This window comes from Phodopus roborovskii, unplaced genomic scaffold, assembly GCF_943737965.1.
Source record: "Phodopus roborovskii unplaced genomic scaffold, PHOROB, whole genome shotgun sequence".
NCBI lineage: Eukaryota > Metazoa > Chordata > Mammalia > Rodentia > Cricetidae > Phodopus > Phodopus roborovskii.
In genome coordinates this window covers 47,929,449-47,946,302 of record NW_026126407.1, presented here as the reverse complement: position 1 = coordinate 47,946,302, position 16,854 = coordinate 47,929,449, and the positions used below count along the sequence as shown (strand labels likewise).

The 16,854-nt window shown below is 52.8% G+C and overlaps 3 protein-coding genes and 1 non-coding gene across 7 annotated transcripts; 2 read left to right on the top strand and 2 right to left on the bottom strand.

Annotated features, from left to right (window-relative positions):
* Positions 1-897: 897 nt before the first annotated feature.
* Positions 898-5,746, bottom strand: Mcrip2 (MAPK regulated corepressor interacting protein 2). Of its 4 annotated transcripts, none has more exons than XM_051181068.1 (5): positions 5,591-5,746; positions 5,382-5,511; positions 1,801-1,928; positions 1,461-1,562; positions 898-1,157 (listed from the first exon to the last, which is right to left on the bottom strand). In XM_051181068.1, exons 1-5 carry the CDS (start codon positions 5,640-5,642, stop codon positions 1,066-1,068), a joined length of 504 nt encoding a protein of 167 aa, XP_051037025.1. In that variant the 5' UTR covers positions 5,643-5,746; the 3' UTR covers positions 898-1,065. The 4 variants fall into 4 exon arrangements, with proteins under 4 accessions (XP_051037025.1, XP_051037026.1, XP_051037027.1 ...); XM_051181069.1 differs by having other exon boundaries at positions 898-1,238; positions 5,591-5,745; XM_051181070.1 differs by lacking the exon at positions 1,801-1,928 and adding an exon at positions 2,716-2,854 and having other exon boundaries at positions 5,591-5,601.
* Positions 5,747-10,819: 5,073 nt separating this feature from the next.
* Positions 10,820-10,890, top strand: Trnag-ccc (transfer RNA glycine (anticodon CCC)). The gene has a single exon. It is a non-coding gene; the product is annotated as a tRNA-Gly (tRNA).
* Positions 10,891-11,148: 258 nt separating this feature from the next.
* Positions 11,149-12,557, top strand: Mettl26 (methyltransferase like 26). The gene is made up of 6 exons (XM_051181066.1): positions 11,149-11,446; positions 11,675-11,831; positions 11,922-11,981; positions 12,190-12,257; positions 12,344-12,422; positions 12,494-12,557. Exons 1-6 carry the CDS (start codon positions 11,250-11,252, stop codon positions 12,539-12,541), a joined length of 609 nt encoding a protein of 202 aa, XP_051037023.1. The 5' UTR covers positions 11,149-11,249; the 3' UTR covers positions 12,542-12,557.
* A 394-nt stretch (positions 12,558-12,951) lies between these two features.
* Wfikkn1 (WAP, follistatin/kazal, immunoglobulin, kunitz and netrin domain containing 1) lies at positions 12,952-15,856 on the bottom strand. Its single transcript, XM_051181065.1, has 2 exons — positions 15,140-15,856; positions 12,952-14,528 (listed from the first exon to the last, which is right to left on the bottom strand). Exons 1-2 carry the CDS (start codon positions 15,317-15,319, stop codon positions 13,050-13,052), a joined length of 1,659 nt encoding a protein of 552 aa, XP_051037022.1. The 5' UTR covers positions 15,320-15,856; the 3' UTR covers positions 12,952-13,049.
* Positions 15,857-16,854: the final 998 nt, after the last annotated feature.

The following is a 16,854-nucleotide window of genomic DNA, read 5'->3' as shown; positions in this document are numbered from 1 at the left end:
ACTTGTTTTTTGTTTTGTTTTGTTTTTGTTTTATTGAGACTTGGTTTCTCTGTAGCTTCAGAGCCTGTCTTGGAATTTGTTCTGTAGATCTGTAGACCAGGCTGGCCTCAAACTCACAGAGATCTACCTGCCTCTGCCTCCCAAGCATTGGGATTAAAGCCATGCACCACCACCGGCACTTTTTATTTCTTTAATAGCAGAGAAAATAAATGCACCCTTGCATCCCTTGCCAGCATCACCCCACTCTTGGGGTCTGACTTTGGTGTCAATTGCCAAGAAGAGGTAGTAGAGTAAAATGGAAGAGCTTGGTTCTGCATACTTCCACAGTGAGCTGGTCAAGGGCCTCATCACCCTAATTAAACCCAGCATGACAGGGCATGCCTTTAATCCCAGCACTCTGTGAGTTTCAGGCCAGCCATTTATCTCAAAAATAAAAACAAAGGAGATCTGGACAAAGCTTTAACTCCTGCTATTTACTCCAAGAGTAGAGAAGATGTGGTTACAAGGGGATGCTGCAACCCACTGGGGAGGCAGGAGGATCAAAAGTTCTAGGCTGACGTTGGACATTGGTGGCACATGCCTTTAGTCCCAGCACTAGGGAGGCAGAGGCAAGCAATCTCTGTGAGTTCAAGGCCAGCCTGGTCTACACAGAAAATTTCAGGTCAGCCATGATTAAATATTGAGACTCTTGCTTCAAAAAAGAGGAGCAAGTAATAGTGGTGAACAGAAGACTAGGGATGTAGGCCAGTAGTAGAACTTTTGCCTTGTATGCATGAGGTCCTGAGTTCAATTCTGAGTATCACAAAGGGATGGGGGAGTCTAGAGTCTGAGAAATAGAGGTGGACACGTGGACCCAACACACATCCCCAGGTTTCCCCAGTCATCGACACTCTAAAAGGCAGTTTCTCAACTTTATTAGCCTGGGCTCCTCCCTGCCAGCCCCAGGGGCTGGTCCCTGGGCACAGTGAGCAGGATTGAGGTTAGACAGGTTTGGCCTCTGGCTCTGGCAGCTTGGGACAGCCAAGCCAAGGGAACAACAGGTACAAAAGTCCAAATGTTGGCACTTCAGGTGTGGCCGGTACCCAGCCAGGCCACAAGGTGGACCAGCGCACCATGGTCCTCTTCGGGCAAAGGGTCCACTATGGCAGTGTTCCTTCCTGGACAGGGTTAGGAACAGTTGGTGATTTTAGCCAGGAACTGTTGTGCCCACCACTCATCCAGGTCAATAGGTACAAAGTCTGTGGGTAGAATAGATGCTGGGCAGTGATGATGCTTTCCAAGGATAGCACCTCTGCCCTTCAGCTGACCACAGCTTCTAACCTGGACTCCAAGTATAGCTCTCAATGGAAAATGGGGGAGTCTGGGCCAAAACTTTCCTTTCCAAGACCCTAGGGCTAGAATCTTGTGGAGAGGTCAAGGTCAGAGGACTCTTTAGGGATGCGGGGCACGGGGAGACTCACTCTGTAGCCGGGGATCAGGAGTGCTCTCCACATACTGCACAGGCCGTGGGCCACTCTCATCGGCAGGGCCGCCATCCAGTTGTCGCTCTACCTGCTGCCAGGCTGTAGGGAAGGACAGTTAGAATGAACCAGGCCCTGGTATCCCTCCCACCCCAGAATCTGGTAGCCACCTTGGACTCCAGCCCAGCTCAAGGAATGGAAATGACCAGGCAGAAAGCCAAAGAACAGTCTAGCCCTTGGGCTGCTAAGAGTCAGGCTATAGTGCGGAAGGACAGGACGGAGCCAGGTCCACACTACTGATATTCTGTGGCCTGAGTCACACCCCCTGGTCCCTTACTACCTTCGGACACAAATCGGACGTTCTCCTCGTGGGCCAATGTGTAGGTCTCTTGGGTTCCCTCGAGGGATGTGGGTGTGGTGAGGGGCCGCCTGCCATTCACTCGATTGAACACAAGCCTTGGCCCTGGACTGTGAGAGGTAGGAGAGAGATACAGTTGGCACAGCCAGATCCAAGAGCTATTATGAAGGGTTCAAGAGCAGCCTTAGTATGTACGCACTGCACCTGCACAGGCACAGACCCAAAGTAGATCGTTCCTAACCACTGAGCAGCTGCCCTTAGCTGCTATGGGACAAGGCCTCTCTGATGCAGACCCTGAGCTTTCTCCAGCTCAGCTCACACCTGTAGCCCCTGGGCCAGGGAAGGTTGAGTGACTGCAAGTCAGAAAGAGCCCCAGCTCTCTAACCAGACCTTTGGCAGGGTACCACAGAGTACTCCACTTCTGCACTCCCAGCCAGGCAGGCTTCCAGTAGCCTGATTTTAACCTCTGCCTGATCAGAACTCTAGCCCACCCCCACCCACTGGGCACAGACATCCCTTCCTTCTAGAGATGCCCCACAGACCCAGTCACCTCAATGACACCCCCACTATTGGAAAACAAACCAAACAAGGATGGATCAGGGTTTGTTTTTTTTTTCCCTGGCTGCCGCCAGGCCCCCCAAAAAATGAGCACAGAATGCTGGGGAGGGCCCAATCCTCAAGGCAAGAAAAAAGGGAAAACTTGAGTGAGATGCCCCCCACCCCACGGCCCTGTGCTGCATTCTATATTCAGGGGTGAGGGGTGGCTGAGCCCCTGCCAGCCAAGCAGGCCCAGGGCAGGGCAGGAATGTGTCATCCCAGTTGGCTGGCTGGTAGCAACTGGCCAAGCCCTGTGCTCATGAAGCCTGGAGTGGGGCCACAGAGGGAATAGGGCCGCACCTACAGTAGGAGGTGGGAGCCGGAGTCCTGGGCTGCACCTGCCACTCCGCCAGGCACTCGCGGTCCCGGTAGGCCTGCTCGCCTTCCTGGGCTCAGGTGGCCCACGCCGCTCTGGGTTCCTCCTCAGGTGAGAGGGGCACTAAAATAAAGAGGAGGGTCTTAAGGGGCACAGGGTCCTGCCAGCCCCAGAGCTGGCAGGTTCTGGTGGCTACAAAAAATCTTAGATGTGCAGGTGGGGACCACAAGGAGGCAGGACTTCTCCCAGACCCATTGGGCACCTGAGGTTTTGGTGAACCAGAGGGCACAAAGGCATATTTGTAATGAAAATCCCCCTTTGCTTGCAAGCACCTACACCCCAAAAGGGTTTAACTGATAAAAGCTTGAGGGCTGGACACTGATTCTTTTTGCATGTATGTTTTTGTTTTGTTGAAGCAGGGTGTAGACTCACAGAAATCTTCCTAAGTACCAGGATGCAGGGAGGTGTGTACTACCACACCTACCTGATTCTTAAAAGAAGGAAATCCCAGCCAGGGGCTGTGAATAGTAATGGATCAAGGTGGTGGCCCTGCCCCAGAGGGCAAGGCCTACAAACCCAAAGCTAAGCCCTGCCCCAGCCCTGCTTGGAGGCCATGGTTATGTAAGACAAGGCTCTGTAGGGGAAAGGGCACCAGTCCCAGAGTGCACCTGTACCCGCTCCTGGAGGCAGTGACTGTAGTGCCAGGCCATAGTGCCCACAGACCTCCTCTCATGTACTCTCCTACCCCCATTTTTCAGCCTGGGAAGAGAAACTTCCTGCCTGTGTCACACAATGAAGGGGATCGATTTCAAGATTTAGCAGTGTTCTGTCCCCAGAATGCTCACAACTTTGACTCTGGCCCACTTTTATTCTGCCTAGTGGTCCCTGAACATTCCTCTATCTGCTTCTGGGGGGCACATGATCTCATCTTGAGTCTCTCCTTCTGTCTCTTGCCAGGAAAAAGAATGTCAGAGGTACCACCTGACCATCACCGGCAGAACCTATACACAACTATTTAGTGGGTTGAAAGGTTTTGCCAAATGAGAACAGGAGGATGACCAGTGCCTCCCATGTTCCCTCCTAGAGCTGGTCATAGAGACATGGTAGTTGAGAAAAGCTCCAGGAAAAACAAGACAGGGAAGATGGTGGACATAGGTGACTTTAAAGGGTGGCCTTGAGAAGATACAGGGTTAGAGAGATGTAGATGTATTTGTGGGAGCCCTACAGGAGCAGGAAGTTACCAGTCCAGGGACCAGGAAGGAGCAACTCCCCACCAGCCCCATAGGAAGCAGGGAGAACATCTTGCCCTGTCTCTTCAGCTCCCAGAGCCCAGAAGTACTGGAAGTCAATGTCCCTCAGGCTTCAGGTGCTTTAACTGGCTGTTGATGGGTGACTTGAAGCCTCTATATCAGTTTAACTTCCTGTTTGGAATAAATAGCCAGGGTGGTGTCCATCCCTTGCAGCTTATAGAGTTCTGGAGAATGTCATTACCTTGTCCTCCTCCTGGATACCACCCCCAATATTGCCATAAACCTGTCCTTGCTGTCCCCCAACAATGAGGACTTAAAATGGTGGTCTCCCAGGTAAGAGATGAGCTGGTCATCAAGGCTACTCCAGCTCCAGGTTCCCTGTCTGGGTGACCACTTTGTGGTTACACACCTGCACACCTCCCAGAGACAAACTGCTATCATCAGGAAGCCCCCTAGGCCCTGCTCATCCTGTCGGCATGACAGACCTTTGGACAAGAACTCAACATCCAGAATGGAGCGGAGTTGCCAACATGCCTCTCTAGCAGGAAGCCCACAACTCTGCCAGACAGTACCAAACACAGCCCACACAGGTGTCTCCCACCTATGGCATCTGAAGCCCAGTAGCTGAGAGATTAGAGGGGTAGACTCTGCCACCAACTCTCCAGCTGAGGCTAGTCTAACTCTTGGCCTCCTCACAGATTATCCTCAATTTGTGCTCCTACTGAGAGCCTAGGGCCCTTAGCTGATCACATGCCACCTATACCAGAGTCTTGAGCCCATGCCTGCAGAGATCAGGAGCAAAGTCTGTTGTCACAGGAAACAGTAAATTGAGCCAAAGAAGTAGAAGGTTCAGCCTTGAAGGAGTGGGATCACTTCCAGGTCACAGTAGCTGAAATCCAAATAAGCCATGGCTGAGCTTCCCTGGGGCCCTGGGCACACTGCTGGTTCGGAAAGTCGGAAAACTGTTGGGTCTGACAGTTGGCCCTGACACTGGCTGGGGAGGAGGGCTCCAGTGCCCCAGGGTGTCAGTGAAGGGCAGGGACCTGATAAGGCCAGAGGGGAACACGTGCGCTTTTACTGCAAGGACAGGGCCTGAAGACCTTGAGGGCCAGCGCCTTGGGCAACTTTCCCCAACTTTGACCTCGACTGCTTCCCAAGGGGTCCAAGTTAGCGGCCCAAGGTCGCCAGGTCCCTCGCTCTTGGGTATCTGCGGCCCTTGACAGGTAGGAAGCCCCCAAGGCCCCACGTGGCAACCAGGGTCCACGCACGACAGCTGGGCCCAGAAGGAGCCAGCCAGCCTAAGCGCGCGAGCCGCCTGCGCCCCGCCCCCTGCCCGCCAGGACGCGTGGTCCTCACCAACCTTCTCCAAGGTCACCCTCCTGCCGGGCGGCCCCGCTCACCTTGCCAGGGGCCAGGGTCCCTGAGAGTGTGCCGAGGGCTGCTCGTGCGCGGGAAGAGCGGTCGGCGGCGCGGGCTGCCGGCATTTCAGGAGCTCGCCGAGTCTGCTCTCTACCTGCTGCTGTGTGGGACCTGCGGGCCGGGCGGAGGGCGCGTCAGCCGCCGCGGGCCAGCGGTCAGGACGTCCCGCCTGCCCGCCCGCCCTGCGCACCTGTGCGGCGCTGCGCGACCAGCTTGCTGGGCCCCTTGGTGATGGTGTACATGGTGCGCCGTACCGCCTGCCCCTGGCAGCGGCTAGATCAGGTAGCCTCCACTAGCTTCACTCTGCGGTCCCTGGAGCCCGGCCCCTTTAAGGATGGAGGACAGCCAGAGATGGGCGGAGCGACCCACACACGCCCCCTGCCCTTAAAGGAACCGCGCCCACTTGGTAGCCTTTACAATCCTTTAGAAAATTGGCCAAGACACTAGATTTGAGCCAGAGGCGGGGTACACCAGACTGTATTCCAGTCTGTAAGCCAGACTGTATGCCAGACTGTAAGCCAACTTCAGGTTGAAGCGCGCGTGCGTGTGTGTGTGTGTGTGTGTGTGTGTGTGTGTGTGTGTGTGTGTGTGTCTGTCTGTCTGTCTGTCTGATATTTCTGGGGAGGGAGGCTATTCGAGTGGGGGAGGGACTTCTGTGTGCTGGGGTAGTTCTCTGAGCTAGAGACCCTGTGCAAACTCTGAAATCAACAGTATTTTCGCTCATATTTGAAGCCTCTCAGCCAAGTGCTTGGACAAGCCTGGGTTGATGGGGATCATCTTTGTCTTGGGTCTGCTTAGAATGAGTGATCTAAAAGTAAAAAGGTGGCCAGGCGGTGGTGGCACAGGCCTTTAATCCCAGCAGAGGCAGGCAGATCTGAGTTTGAGACCAGCCTGGTGTACAAGAGCTAGTTCCAGGACAGGCTCCAAAGCTACACAGAAAAACTCTGCCTCTAAAAGCCTAAAGAAGAAAATAAATAAATAAATAAATAAATGAAAAAGGTGTGTTTATGTAGAATGAAGTTCCATGACTTTTGACTTTCCCCAGTGAAGAATATCAAAGCTGACCCGCAGGGAGCCTGAAAGCCCAAAACCCAGAGGAAGACCAGAGGGTATAAAACTCAGGGAGGTACCCAACCCTAATGTACTAACATTCCCCTCAAGGTTATGTCCTGAGCCTTCCTGGAGGTGGCCCCTTTGCCCAGCTACTGGGGAAGCTAAAAACCAGGGCCCCATCAGGTCTGTGGGGAGAGCCATAGGGTTTCCTAGTATATGATGATGGAAGGGAATCTCCCAGCATGGGTGGAAGCAGCCCTATCCCTCCAGCTGTCCTTAATGACTCATATGAAATGAATGCTGAGCTGAGAACTATCATATGAGGGTTTGAAATGTGTCTTCATGCGCTACTGCCACCTGGCCTGAAGAACACTGTTGCCACATTTGAAAAGGATCAGTTTGCTGGCACCAGGGACTGGGGGAGGCAGGTCTTTTTGTCAAGTCTCGGGCCACTCAAGCAAGAAGCACAGTAGGAAGGGGTGAGGTGGGTAGCTGATCCCCCTTAATCCCCGGATAGATAGCCCAAAATACCTATGTGGCTTGCCAGTGGAACTCCAGAGGACTTACACCAAAGATGGCCAAGCTGCTGTGCTGGGCACTTTGGCCTTACATTATCCAGAGTAAGGCTGGAGAACAAAAGGCCTTCCCTTCTCCAGCCCTGGGAAGACTCAGTTGAGTGTGTGACAAGCACTAGGGAGGCAGTGAGAAGTGACTATGCAGCCAAGATAGGACACCGACGATAGCCCAAAGAAAGAATTCCGCCCAAGCCCAGCTGGTGAGCCAGTGACTTTCTTGAGGTCACTTACTGAGCATATAAGAGCAGAGCCCTCTGGGAAAGCCACCACAGTGTGGGTGACAGCTCCTGAAAACTGGGTCACTGGACTTGTTCCTTCTCAGGGCTACTTCAGAGTCTCCTTTCCAGCAGCAGTTGGCTCCTGACTGTATAGTCTTTGCGGAGGAGGCTTTCCCCAAGCTTCTCAATTCTCAAATTTCGCTTGCTTCTTGAGTCTTAAGAGCTTCCCCTCCTCCATCCAGAAGGGAATGTTTCAATCCTCAGGATTGAGTACCAGGCCTGTGGCTTCAAAGGCTGAGTGGGGATGTGAGAAGAGGTTGCCTCTCCTCCCCACCCCAACCCACACCCTAAGCCCTGTCCCTGCCCAGGGAGTCAAGGCCTGGGCATGTGTGGAAAGAAAGGGCCACTTCCTGGCTAAATTTGTTCATTCCTACTTCCAAAATGCCTGACCTGCCCCCACTAGCCACCAAACTGCCAGTCCTTCCAAGGCCACTGTAGCCTGAATCTGGTGGCCTTGAGCATGCTGCTATTAATCACTCATTCATGGTAGGGAGGCAGGATAAGGTACTGGGGGCTCATGCTGGCTTTTGCAGGTTTCCCTGGAATGACAGCCATACTGAGGGCAGGGACAGGGAGGATCAGTTGGACCAAAACGAAGCACACACAGTAAGGGAGGTACAAAGCCCTGGTATGGGGTGTATACACACCATACATAACACTGACAGGAACTCTCTGGAGACAGGTCCCCTACAAAGAACTTGAAACCCCGACTACTACTACCTAAAGACTAAAGCCCAGCTTCAAACAACATCATCAGTGGAAAAACCCAGTCTTTGCTTAAATGTGGGCCCTAACTAGAGGAAGAGATATCTAGTTAAAACAGCTGCACCAGAAGTCCAAGGTTGGGTGCAGAAGCCCTTAGAGAGCTCTCAGGAAAAAAAGGGGGGAGGGCTCTGAGGCAGGCTTGTTTTGGGGGTGGGGCATAGGCAGATGAGGATGGGATGAAGAAATCTAGTGGTCCCTAAGGATCAGGAAGCTGAGGAGATGGCAGGACATGCTGGAGGGGCAGACAGCTTGTTGAGGTTTGGTCTCACTAGTGAAGTCTTCCTAGGTGCAGTAGACTACTGCCACCTGAGGATGGAGCCTTGGTGGGGTACCAGTGGCTGATGTCTGAGGGGGAGGTTATGGAAGATCACAGCCAGAGCCATAAGAGAGATGGACTAGGCCAACCAAAGAAGCAGAGTCCTGCTCAGTTCAGGGTGTGCTGAGACAAGCCACTGGTAGTGGAGAAATGTAGTGGAACTGGACACTCACTCAAGTGTTGCCCAAGCCCTGCTCTAAGCCATACCCCAAGAGGGGAGCCAGGACAAAGGCCAAGGCTAGGGGAGTGTGGGAGGACCAGAGTATTTTATGTTCCTAACAAACACAAACTCCAGGACCTGGTGCTCTCAAGGGCCCTGATAATTTGGTAATGAAGATAAACTCATTTGGAAAAGCCAAAATCAGCCAAAAAGAGCTGACACTTCTGATCTTAAAAGGAATCCAGCCTCAACAACTCTGCTCCCCATGTCTACCTAAGGAAAGTCCTTCTTACAGGGTCCAGACCATGGCCAACATTGAACATGGCCAGGCTTTCTAGGACTTAGGGATGAGTACAAAGTTTTGTACCTAAATCACTTTCTATTAAAACTTGTATTACCAACCTAAAATTATTTTTTAGACCTTAAAACATTTTTTAGATAAACAACTTAAGCTTTTATGTCTCTCAACCTTTACAAACTTTACATCTCTTTTGTGAGCTTATTTTCTGAATTTAGTAACAAAAAAAAAAAAAACTGTAAAACTATAACTATCTAGGTGGTGGCACATGCCTTTAATTCCCGCACTTGGGAGGCAAAGGCAGGCAGATTTCTTGAGTTCAAGGCCAGCCAGGTCTACAGAGCTACACAGAGAAACCCTTACTGGAAAAAAACAAAACAAAACAAAACAAAAAAAAAAAAAAAAAAAAAAAAAAACCACACACACACAACTACAACTATTTAGTCTTTAACCTCATCAGAGGATAAATTATTACTTGAATAAACAGGAAACAATTTCCAAAAGGTGCCTACCACCACCATTCTGTGACAAAGTTTCTAATAAATGTGTAATTACAGATGCTGACCTGAAACAGCAGACTTGAAATTGAGAGGTCCCTAAGGTGGTTCCCACCAAGGGGAACCTTGTTTGTCCCTTGTTGATATGCATTCATTAACCCAATGCTGACCTTTGCCACGCCTTCTGCATACTCCAGAAGGCTGGTGTCTTCTTTTTGAATTATCTCTAAAGAAACATTGTTTCTAGGAACGCCTTACCTATAATCCCTTTTGAATTGACTTTGCTTGCCAAGGCAGAGGCAGGTGGATCTCTGTGAGTTCAAGGCCAGCCTGGTCTACAGAAACCCTGTCTTCTCAAAAAATCAACAAACAAACAAACAAAACAAAAAACACGAACAAAAAGAGCATTCTAAATTAGCATTTTTTTTCTTTCTTTCTTCCTTCCTTTCTTTCTTTTTTCTTTTGGGAGACTTGAGTTTCCCTGTATTGTTTTTAAACCAGTCCCGGCACTGGCCTCTGTAGATCAGGCTGGCCTCGCCTCCTGAGTGCTGGGATTAAAGGCGCGCACCACCAATGCCCAGCCTCTGAATTAGTATTTTCAGAAGCCAAGGATTTAACTAATATTTGTGTGACTTCTGGATCTGATACTATTTTATTTACACCTGGGGTCAATCTTTGCAAAAAAAAAAAAAAAAAAAGTGAAGGTTTTATTATTTTATTTGGGGGGGGGGGCTTGTATAGTTTTAGTAAATGACTGAGACCTCTTTCCAGATTATTCAACCATATCCACATTCACACCCCCAGCCACCCCTGTTGACTGGACACACTTTAAACCGACATCTCAACAGCAGCCCCAAGCAAGAGTAGCCCATGTAAACTTTGAACTAGCTACTGACAACTGCCAATGAACACCTGGGGCATTTCTTAAAATCCAGACACTCTGTGACATGGATGCCCCCAAAACCCGCGCGCGAGCCAGTTGATCACCAGTAAATTACCCTTGTCTATTCTAGCATTACATTTCACTTGTCATTGACCGCTTCGTGTTATCTATCCATGGACCTCGAGCTGGTGCCAGCTGTCTCAGCGTCACCCAAAGCTCATCTGAGCTCCAGCAGTCTGTCCCAGACTTGGAGTCCTGCGACTAGGACCTCAAAGCTCCACTGTGTAGCCACGATTTACGACCACGCCCTCAAAGCCTGACCACTGCCTCTTAGCTTCCAAGGGCTCGCGACTGCTATGGTTTCCACGGAGCAGAACAAAATCCCGGCTGTCTATAAACCTCGCGTTCCCCACCTTTTCTCCTTTCCTTCGGACGCCAGCAGCACTTTGTTTGGAATTTGGTGGGCTATGATGTCCTGCAAACCTTTGCCAACTGAAAACTGTAGCGCAATAGAAAAGACGCATGCGCAATGCTTTGCATTGGCCAGTGTACGTCACCCTTCGTATATCATGTGGACTATCCCGTCGCTCAACAGCGCCGCTGGTGTAGTGGTATCATGCAAGATTCCCATTCTTGCGACCCGGGTTCGATTCCCGGGCGGCGCAGATGTCTCTTTTTCTGTTGATCTTAACGTTTTCCATAAAAAGGTGTGGCACAAACGTAACAAACTTTTAGTGTGACAGACACGCTGAAAACACTGGTGCTGACAAGGTGCTGGAGCTTAGAAACTCCAGTAAACCACAGGCCTTCGCAAGATCCTCGATACCTACAGCCAAAGCCCAGCCGCTGGACCATGCTGGAGACCCCTCAACTCCTTAGTGGGTCCGCACCGGCCGTTACCCTGTAGCAGGAGCCTGAACTGATCGGTACGACCACAACTCCCGTAGTGCCCTGCACAGAAGCTGGACTACATCTCCCGTCATGCGCCGCGCACATTCTTAGCTGGGCTGGCAGCACCGCTACGATGATGGTGGCTGCGGCTGCTGAGCGAAACAAGGAGCCCATCCTGTGCGTGCTCCGCCAGTATATGGATCCTGCCCGGCGCGGCGTTCGCGTGCTCGAGGTGGCCTCGGGCTCCGGCCAGCATGCCGCGCACTTTGCGCATGCTTTCCCTCACGCCGAGTGGCAGCCTTCAGACGTGGACCAGCGCTGCCTGGACAGGTGCGGCGGCGCGGTGTCTCCAGCTTGCGCCGGCTTGGGACTGAGCGAGCGGCGGGGCTGGCGGAAGGGAAGACAGGGCGGGACAAGGTCTGGGTGGTGGACTGAGAAAGTGGAGGCGACCAGCTGCAGGGCCGACAAAGCTACCCACTGAATGTTCCTAAGGACTTAGCCCCCGAGTCACTGGGTCATTGGGGGGGGGGTTCCTCGCTCATGCGCTGCCCTCCACAGCATTGCCGCCACCACCCAAGGGTTGTCCAATGTGAAGGCCCCGCTGTACTTGGACGTCACCTGGGAGTGGAAGCAATGGGGCGGGATACCGCCGCAATCGCTGGACCTGTTGCTCTGCATCAATATGATCCACATCAGCCCCCTGAACTGTACTGAGGTGAGGACCACTGTGGAGCATAGCTTTCATATTACAGGCAGGAAGGCCTGAGTCTCAAGCGCCCAGCTTACCCTGCCTCCCTCTCTTCAGGGACTCTTCAAAGCAGCAGGACAGCTGCTTAAGACCAAAGCTGTGCTGATCACCTATGGGGTGAGTGACTCACCCTACCTTTTAAGAGGTCCCTAGCAGCCTTAGGTGTTTTCCAGTCTCTCGTTGCCCTGAGGCTGGGTTCTTGCCCTTTTCTTTCTTGGGAGCAGAAAGAGGGTGTTCTTTGCACATTCTGAATCCCAGACTGCAAATCAGTCCCATGGGAACGACTGACCTTGGGCCTGTGCGCCGTGTCTCCTTGTTCACACAGCCCTTTGCAGTCAATGGGAAGATCTCTCCCCAGAGCAACGTGGACTTTGACTTGACCCTCAGATTCAGGTCAGACCTGGGTGAGAGGAGGTTTGGCTCAGAGGGCAGGTGGCCTGGATGCTGCCCTCAGTTCTGCCCTCCCTCTTTGAATGCAGGAACCCAGAGTGGGGTCTTCGTGACACAGCTCTCCTGGAGAAACTAGGCCAGGCCAGTGGCTTGGTCCTGGAGAGGATGGTAGGTAGGGCGGTGTTGGGGTGGGTAATCTCCTTGTGACTAAGGGCCACTCCAGTAATGCATTTTTCCAGGTGGACATGCCAGCCAACAACAAGTGCCTGATTTTCCGGAAAGAATAGACTATTCCCTGCCTCCCATGTGCCTACATCTTTGTCAAGGGTTCTGCCATAGTACAAACTAGATTTCAGCCCCTCCCTCACTGAATCACTTCTTTCGATAAATTAACCCCTCCTAGTCTGGTGGCCACAGGGCTGCAGAGAACCTGGGTCCAGTGGGCCTTGAAATAAAGACTTTCCAGCCCACTGTGGGGCATCTATATCACACTGCTGGCTGGGGATCCTGGAGGAGGGTAAGAGGGGCTTGGTCTGAGGGTGTGGGAGGTGGCTGAAACAGGATTGAGCTTCCCTGTTTCCTGGAGGTCTGTAGGAGGGCCCCCAAGAGGGACTTGGTGCTGCTTGGTCACCTCAAACAGAAACTGGAGCTCCATCTACTCACAGGGCTCCAACTGAACAGACAGGTGATGGGGGCTGCAGTTAGAAGGGAACCAGAGGCTATGAATCCCACAGGTGCAGACATTTATTATGAATCCCACAGGAAGGAGGGCAGGAGTGGGAATTATGGATAAAGCTAGTCTTGGAAACGGTTGAGCAGTTCACAAGCCTTCTTCTCAAGCAGCTCTGCAATCTTCTTGACTCGCTTCTCACTGGCAGCACGGACATAGCTGTTGGCATCCAACATGGCCACACCTTCACGAACCTCACCCATGATGACCAGTGGCCCATCACCAGCTGTCACATTGGGGCATGGGCAGGCCCAGTCCATGCCACTCAATGTCACTTCCAGGTATTTGGTACCCAAGAACTTGAGGCCCATCTTGTCGTCTTTGAGCACATCATCTAAGGCCACGCGAGCAATGCCACTGGCAGCCTCAGGCTCCTCCAGTACCTCTGTGAGTCGACCCACAATGGCAAAATCACTTCGGCACAAGCTCAAAGCCAGCTTGCTCTTGAGGCGGCAGGCACGACAGGGTGGTGTGCGCGGTACAGGGCAAGCATCTTCACAGCTCTCCCGACTCTCAAAGTTATTGCTATTGCCTTCACAGCCACTGTATATAAAGGGGTGGCACTGTTGCAGCAGTGGGCTGTAGGCCCAGCGTGGCTCCCAACCCTGGCAGGGGCCCTGAACTGCAGGTAGTGCACAGGCATCCCCAGGACCACGGGCACAGGCCTGTTGGCATGCCTCATAGGTCTCAAAGCCCCGGGCAGCCCCATCACATTTGAGGGCTGGGAAGGTCATGCAGCTGCCTCGCTGTGGGTCAAAGCGCCAAAGGACATGATGAGGGGTGGGGGGCCCAACACAAACATGTGTGTCAGGCTGGCACTCAGCCAGGGCCTGGACACCTGGGTCCCTGTCCTGAGTATTTGCCCGCTGCAAAACAGAGAGGGGGAAGTCAGCCCGTAGCAGGCCAGCAGCATTTCGTGCAGTGCAGGTATATAGGCCTGCATCATCCAGCTGGGCATTGTAGAGCACGAGCTGCCCAATACTGGTGACAACCACATTGCCATACATTTGGTCAGGGCGCATGATCAGGTTCTCCCGCTGATGACTCTGCTTCTCCCAGGTCACAGCAGGTGGCGGACGCCCACTAACATCACAGTGGAGGCTGGCTGTTCCCCCAACATGTACTGCCTGTGGTGAGGGACTGCTGTACAGGGCAGGTGGCATGGGAGCAGCCCCAGGGGTTGGTCGAGCAGTGGTCTCAGGTGGTCCTGGGCTGCTGGGTGGCCAGCTGAGAATGTGCTTGCAGGGAACAACATGCAGGTGGAGGCCCCGCAGGCAGGCCTCCGCATCCATGTAGCAGCGGTTGTAATAGGTGAGGCCGTCAGAAGCACAAGTGAAGCTGGGTTCTTTCTCACAGCGGTCACGGCAGCGGCAAACTGGCTGCCCGTCCCAGATGTCACAGTCAGAGCCTTGTTGTGGGCACTGGAAGCCTTCACAGGAGGCTGCTGTCTCAGGTACAGCTGGGCCACCACTGGGGAAGCGGGCTGCCACGCAGCTCTGCAGCCCACATACATTGGTGCAACACTTCTCAGATGCTGCACAGTCCTGAGGGACAGGGGCAGTTTAGTGGAGCCCTGACCCCTTCCCAGTCTTGCCCATGCACTACCCTGCTCTCTACCCTGGGAGAAATGGCTGCCTCTCCCAAAGCTTGCTTCCCAGTATGAGCAAGGCCACACTGTGTCACCTTATTCACCCCCCCCCCATAAAAAGCAGGCCTTATTAGCACCCCCCATTGTGCAGATGGAGGAGTATGCAAGCAGCTGCTCTGCCACTCAGGGAGCTCTTTGTCCCCTTCCCAGTCTGGGATATAAAAAAAGGACCACAGGAAGGGCAGGGCAGGGCAGTACCATCTGCAGGGGTAGGTCAGAGGCCTGGATCCACATGACTTAAAGTGGTGCTCAGGCAAGTTAGAGACAGAGCTGGTGAGGATGGGTCAGTCCAGGGATTGGAGATGTTTTTACTCTTCAGACAGGTGAGGGCATAAAGGTGGCTGGAGGGGGGAGGTATCCTTGACCACTTGTACAGGTCATGGCCTCAAATCCAGGTAAGTATGGAGAAACCTTGTAGAAAGCGGGCTCCTAGGGTTGGGGTCTACACCCCCCACTGAGGAAAGAGCTGGGATGGGGCCCAGGATCCCATGAGATGCCAGTGCTCACCTGGTCCCTGGCGCACTCACGCTCACAGGTGCTCTGGGCGTCCACCCACAGGTGGGGGCTGAGCTGGTTGGGGCACATGCCAGGGTGGCTTCCAGGCTCTGGCAGCAGGTTGGTCTCCGAGGTCAGATGGATGAGCCCGAAGACAAAGAGCAGAGGCAGGAGTGGCTGTGGGGCAGGCATGGGGACCACAGGGCCAGGGGGTAGGAGTGTGTGGCCACCAGCCACTCTTGGAGCCAGGACTCCCTACAGGCATCCACCTTATAGGGTCCTGGGACTAAGATTGCTACCCCTGCCACGAAGGACCCTGTTCTGTGACTCTCTGGGCCCCCACCCCCTAAAAGCTGGAGCCCACAGCTGATGCTTCTTTCTGGCAATGTGACTAGGTATTCTAGGGTCTCTCAGAACCTCTCCACAAAGTACTAGCTGACCCCCTCCCAACCAATGTGGGTGGCTCCCAGGCTCTGGTCAGCATAGGACTGGGAATGGAAGAGGAAAGGCTGGGGAGGGGCTAGAGGCCCTGAAGCTCAGAGCAACTGACCACTAGGGTCACCAAGGGGCGGAGAAGGGCCGGCTAAATCAGGGAGGGGGATGCTGTAATCCGAGCCCCCCCCCATAAGCTGAAGCCCAACAAGGATCAAAGTCTCCTTAAAGACCCTCCCACTATCTACTTAGGGAGGAGGGGCAGGGCTGGTAGGTTTCTGCTTTTGTCCTCAGCCAGTCTCCAGCCCTAGCTGACTACTAGCCTAGGTTTTCTCCAAAGGCTACCAAGGATGGTACCTATCATAAGTATAGGTAAGACACATCTTCACCTGGCAAGTGGTAGAGGTCCTGTTCTTTCAGGACCTTCAAGTGTCACACTTGCCAACAGGTTTTGGCACAGAACAAAAACCCTGCTAGGATACCTGGCATGGAAGTACACACCTGTAATCTCAGCGCTGAGGAGGAGGTGGTGGCAGGAGAATCCAGATTGAGGCCAGCCCAGAGCTACATAGACAGCCTCGTTACATAAGGAGACATTGTCTCTAAAAACACAAAGACAAAAAACAACAAAAAACCCTGTCAGGCTTTGGCCATTTTACCAGGTGAGGGCACAATTCACCAGGATGTACCCTCCCATAGCCAAGTTGCTATGTCACTCAGCTCCCTCAAATAGGCAAGGCAGTACAAAATAAAATGTCTACCTTAGCTAGGTGGTGGTGGTGCATGCCTTTAATCCCAGCACTCTTGAGGCAGAGGCAGGTGTATCTCTGTGAGTTCAAGGCTAGCCCGGTCTACGGAGTGAGTTACAGGGCAGACTCCAAAGCTACAGAGAAATCTTGTCTCCAAAAAACAAAAATCAAACAAACAAAAAAAATGCTACCTTGCCTGGGTGGAAACTGACGATCTATGTGCACTGACCAAAGATAGTCTTATGGCAGTGACTGCGGTACACAGTATAACAGTATAAACAAGGGCACAGAGAACCCACCACACATAGGGCTAGGTATGTGGTTGCCTCAAGGGATGGCCAAGAGCAAGCATCCTAGATAGATGTTGCTCAGGGATCTAAGTATATTAATACCTTGCCCCAACAACCCATCATGAGGGCTAGCATCCATTCTTTAACTGAACTAGAGGCTCCACCGTGGGGGAGGGCAGGGAGATCAAAGCTGGTGGCAAGACAAAGGGCCTGCCTGGAATCTTCCATTCCAAACCCTTTCTGTGGCTCCAGAGGT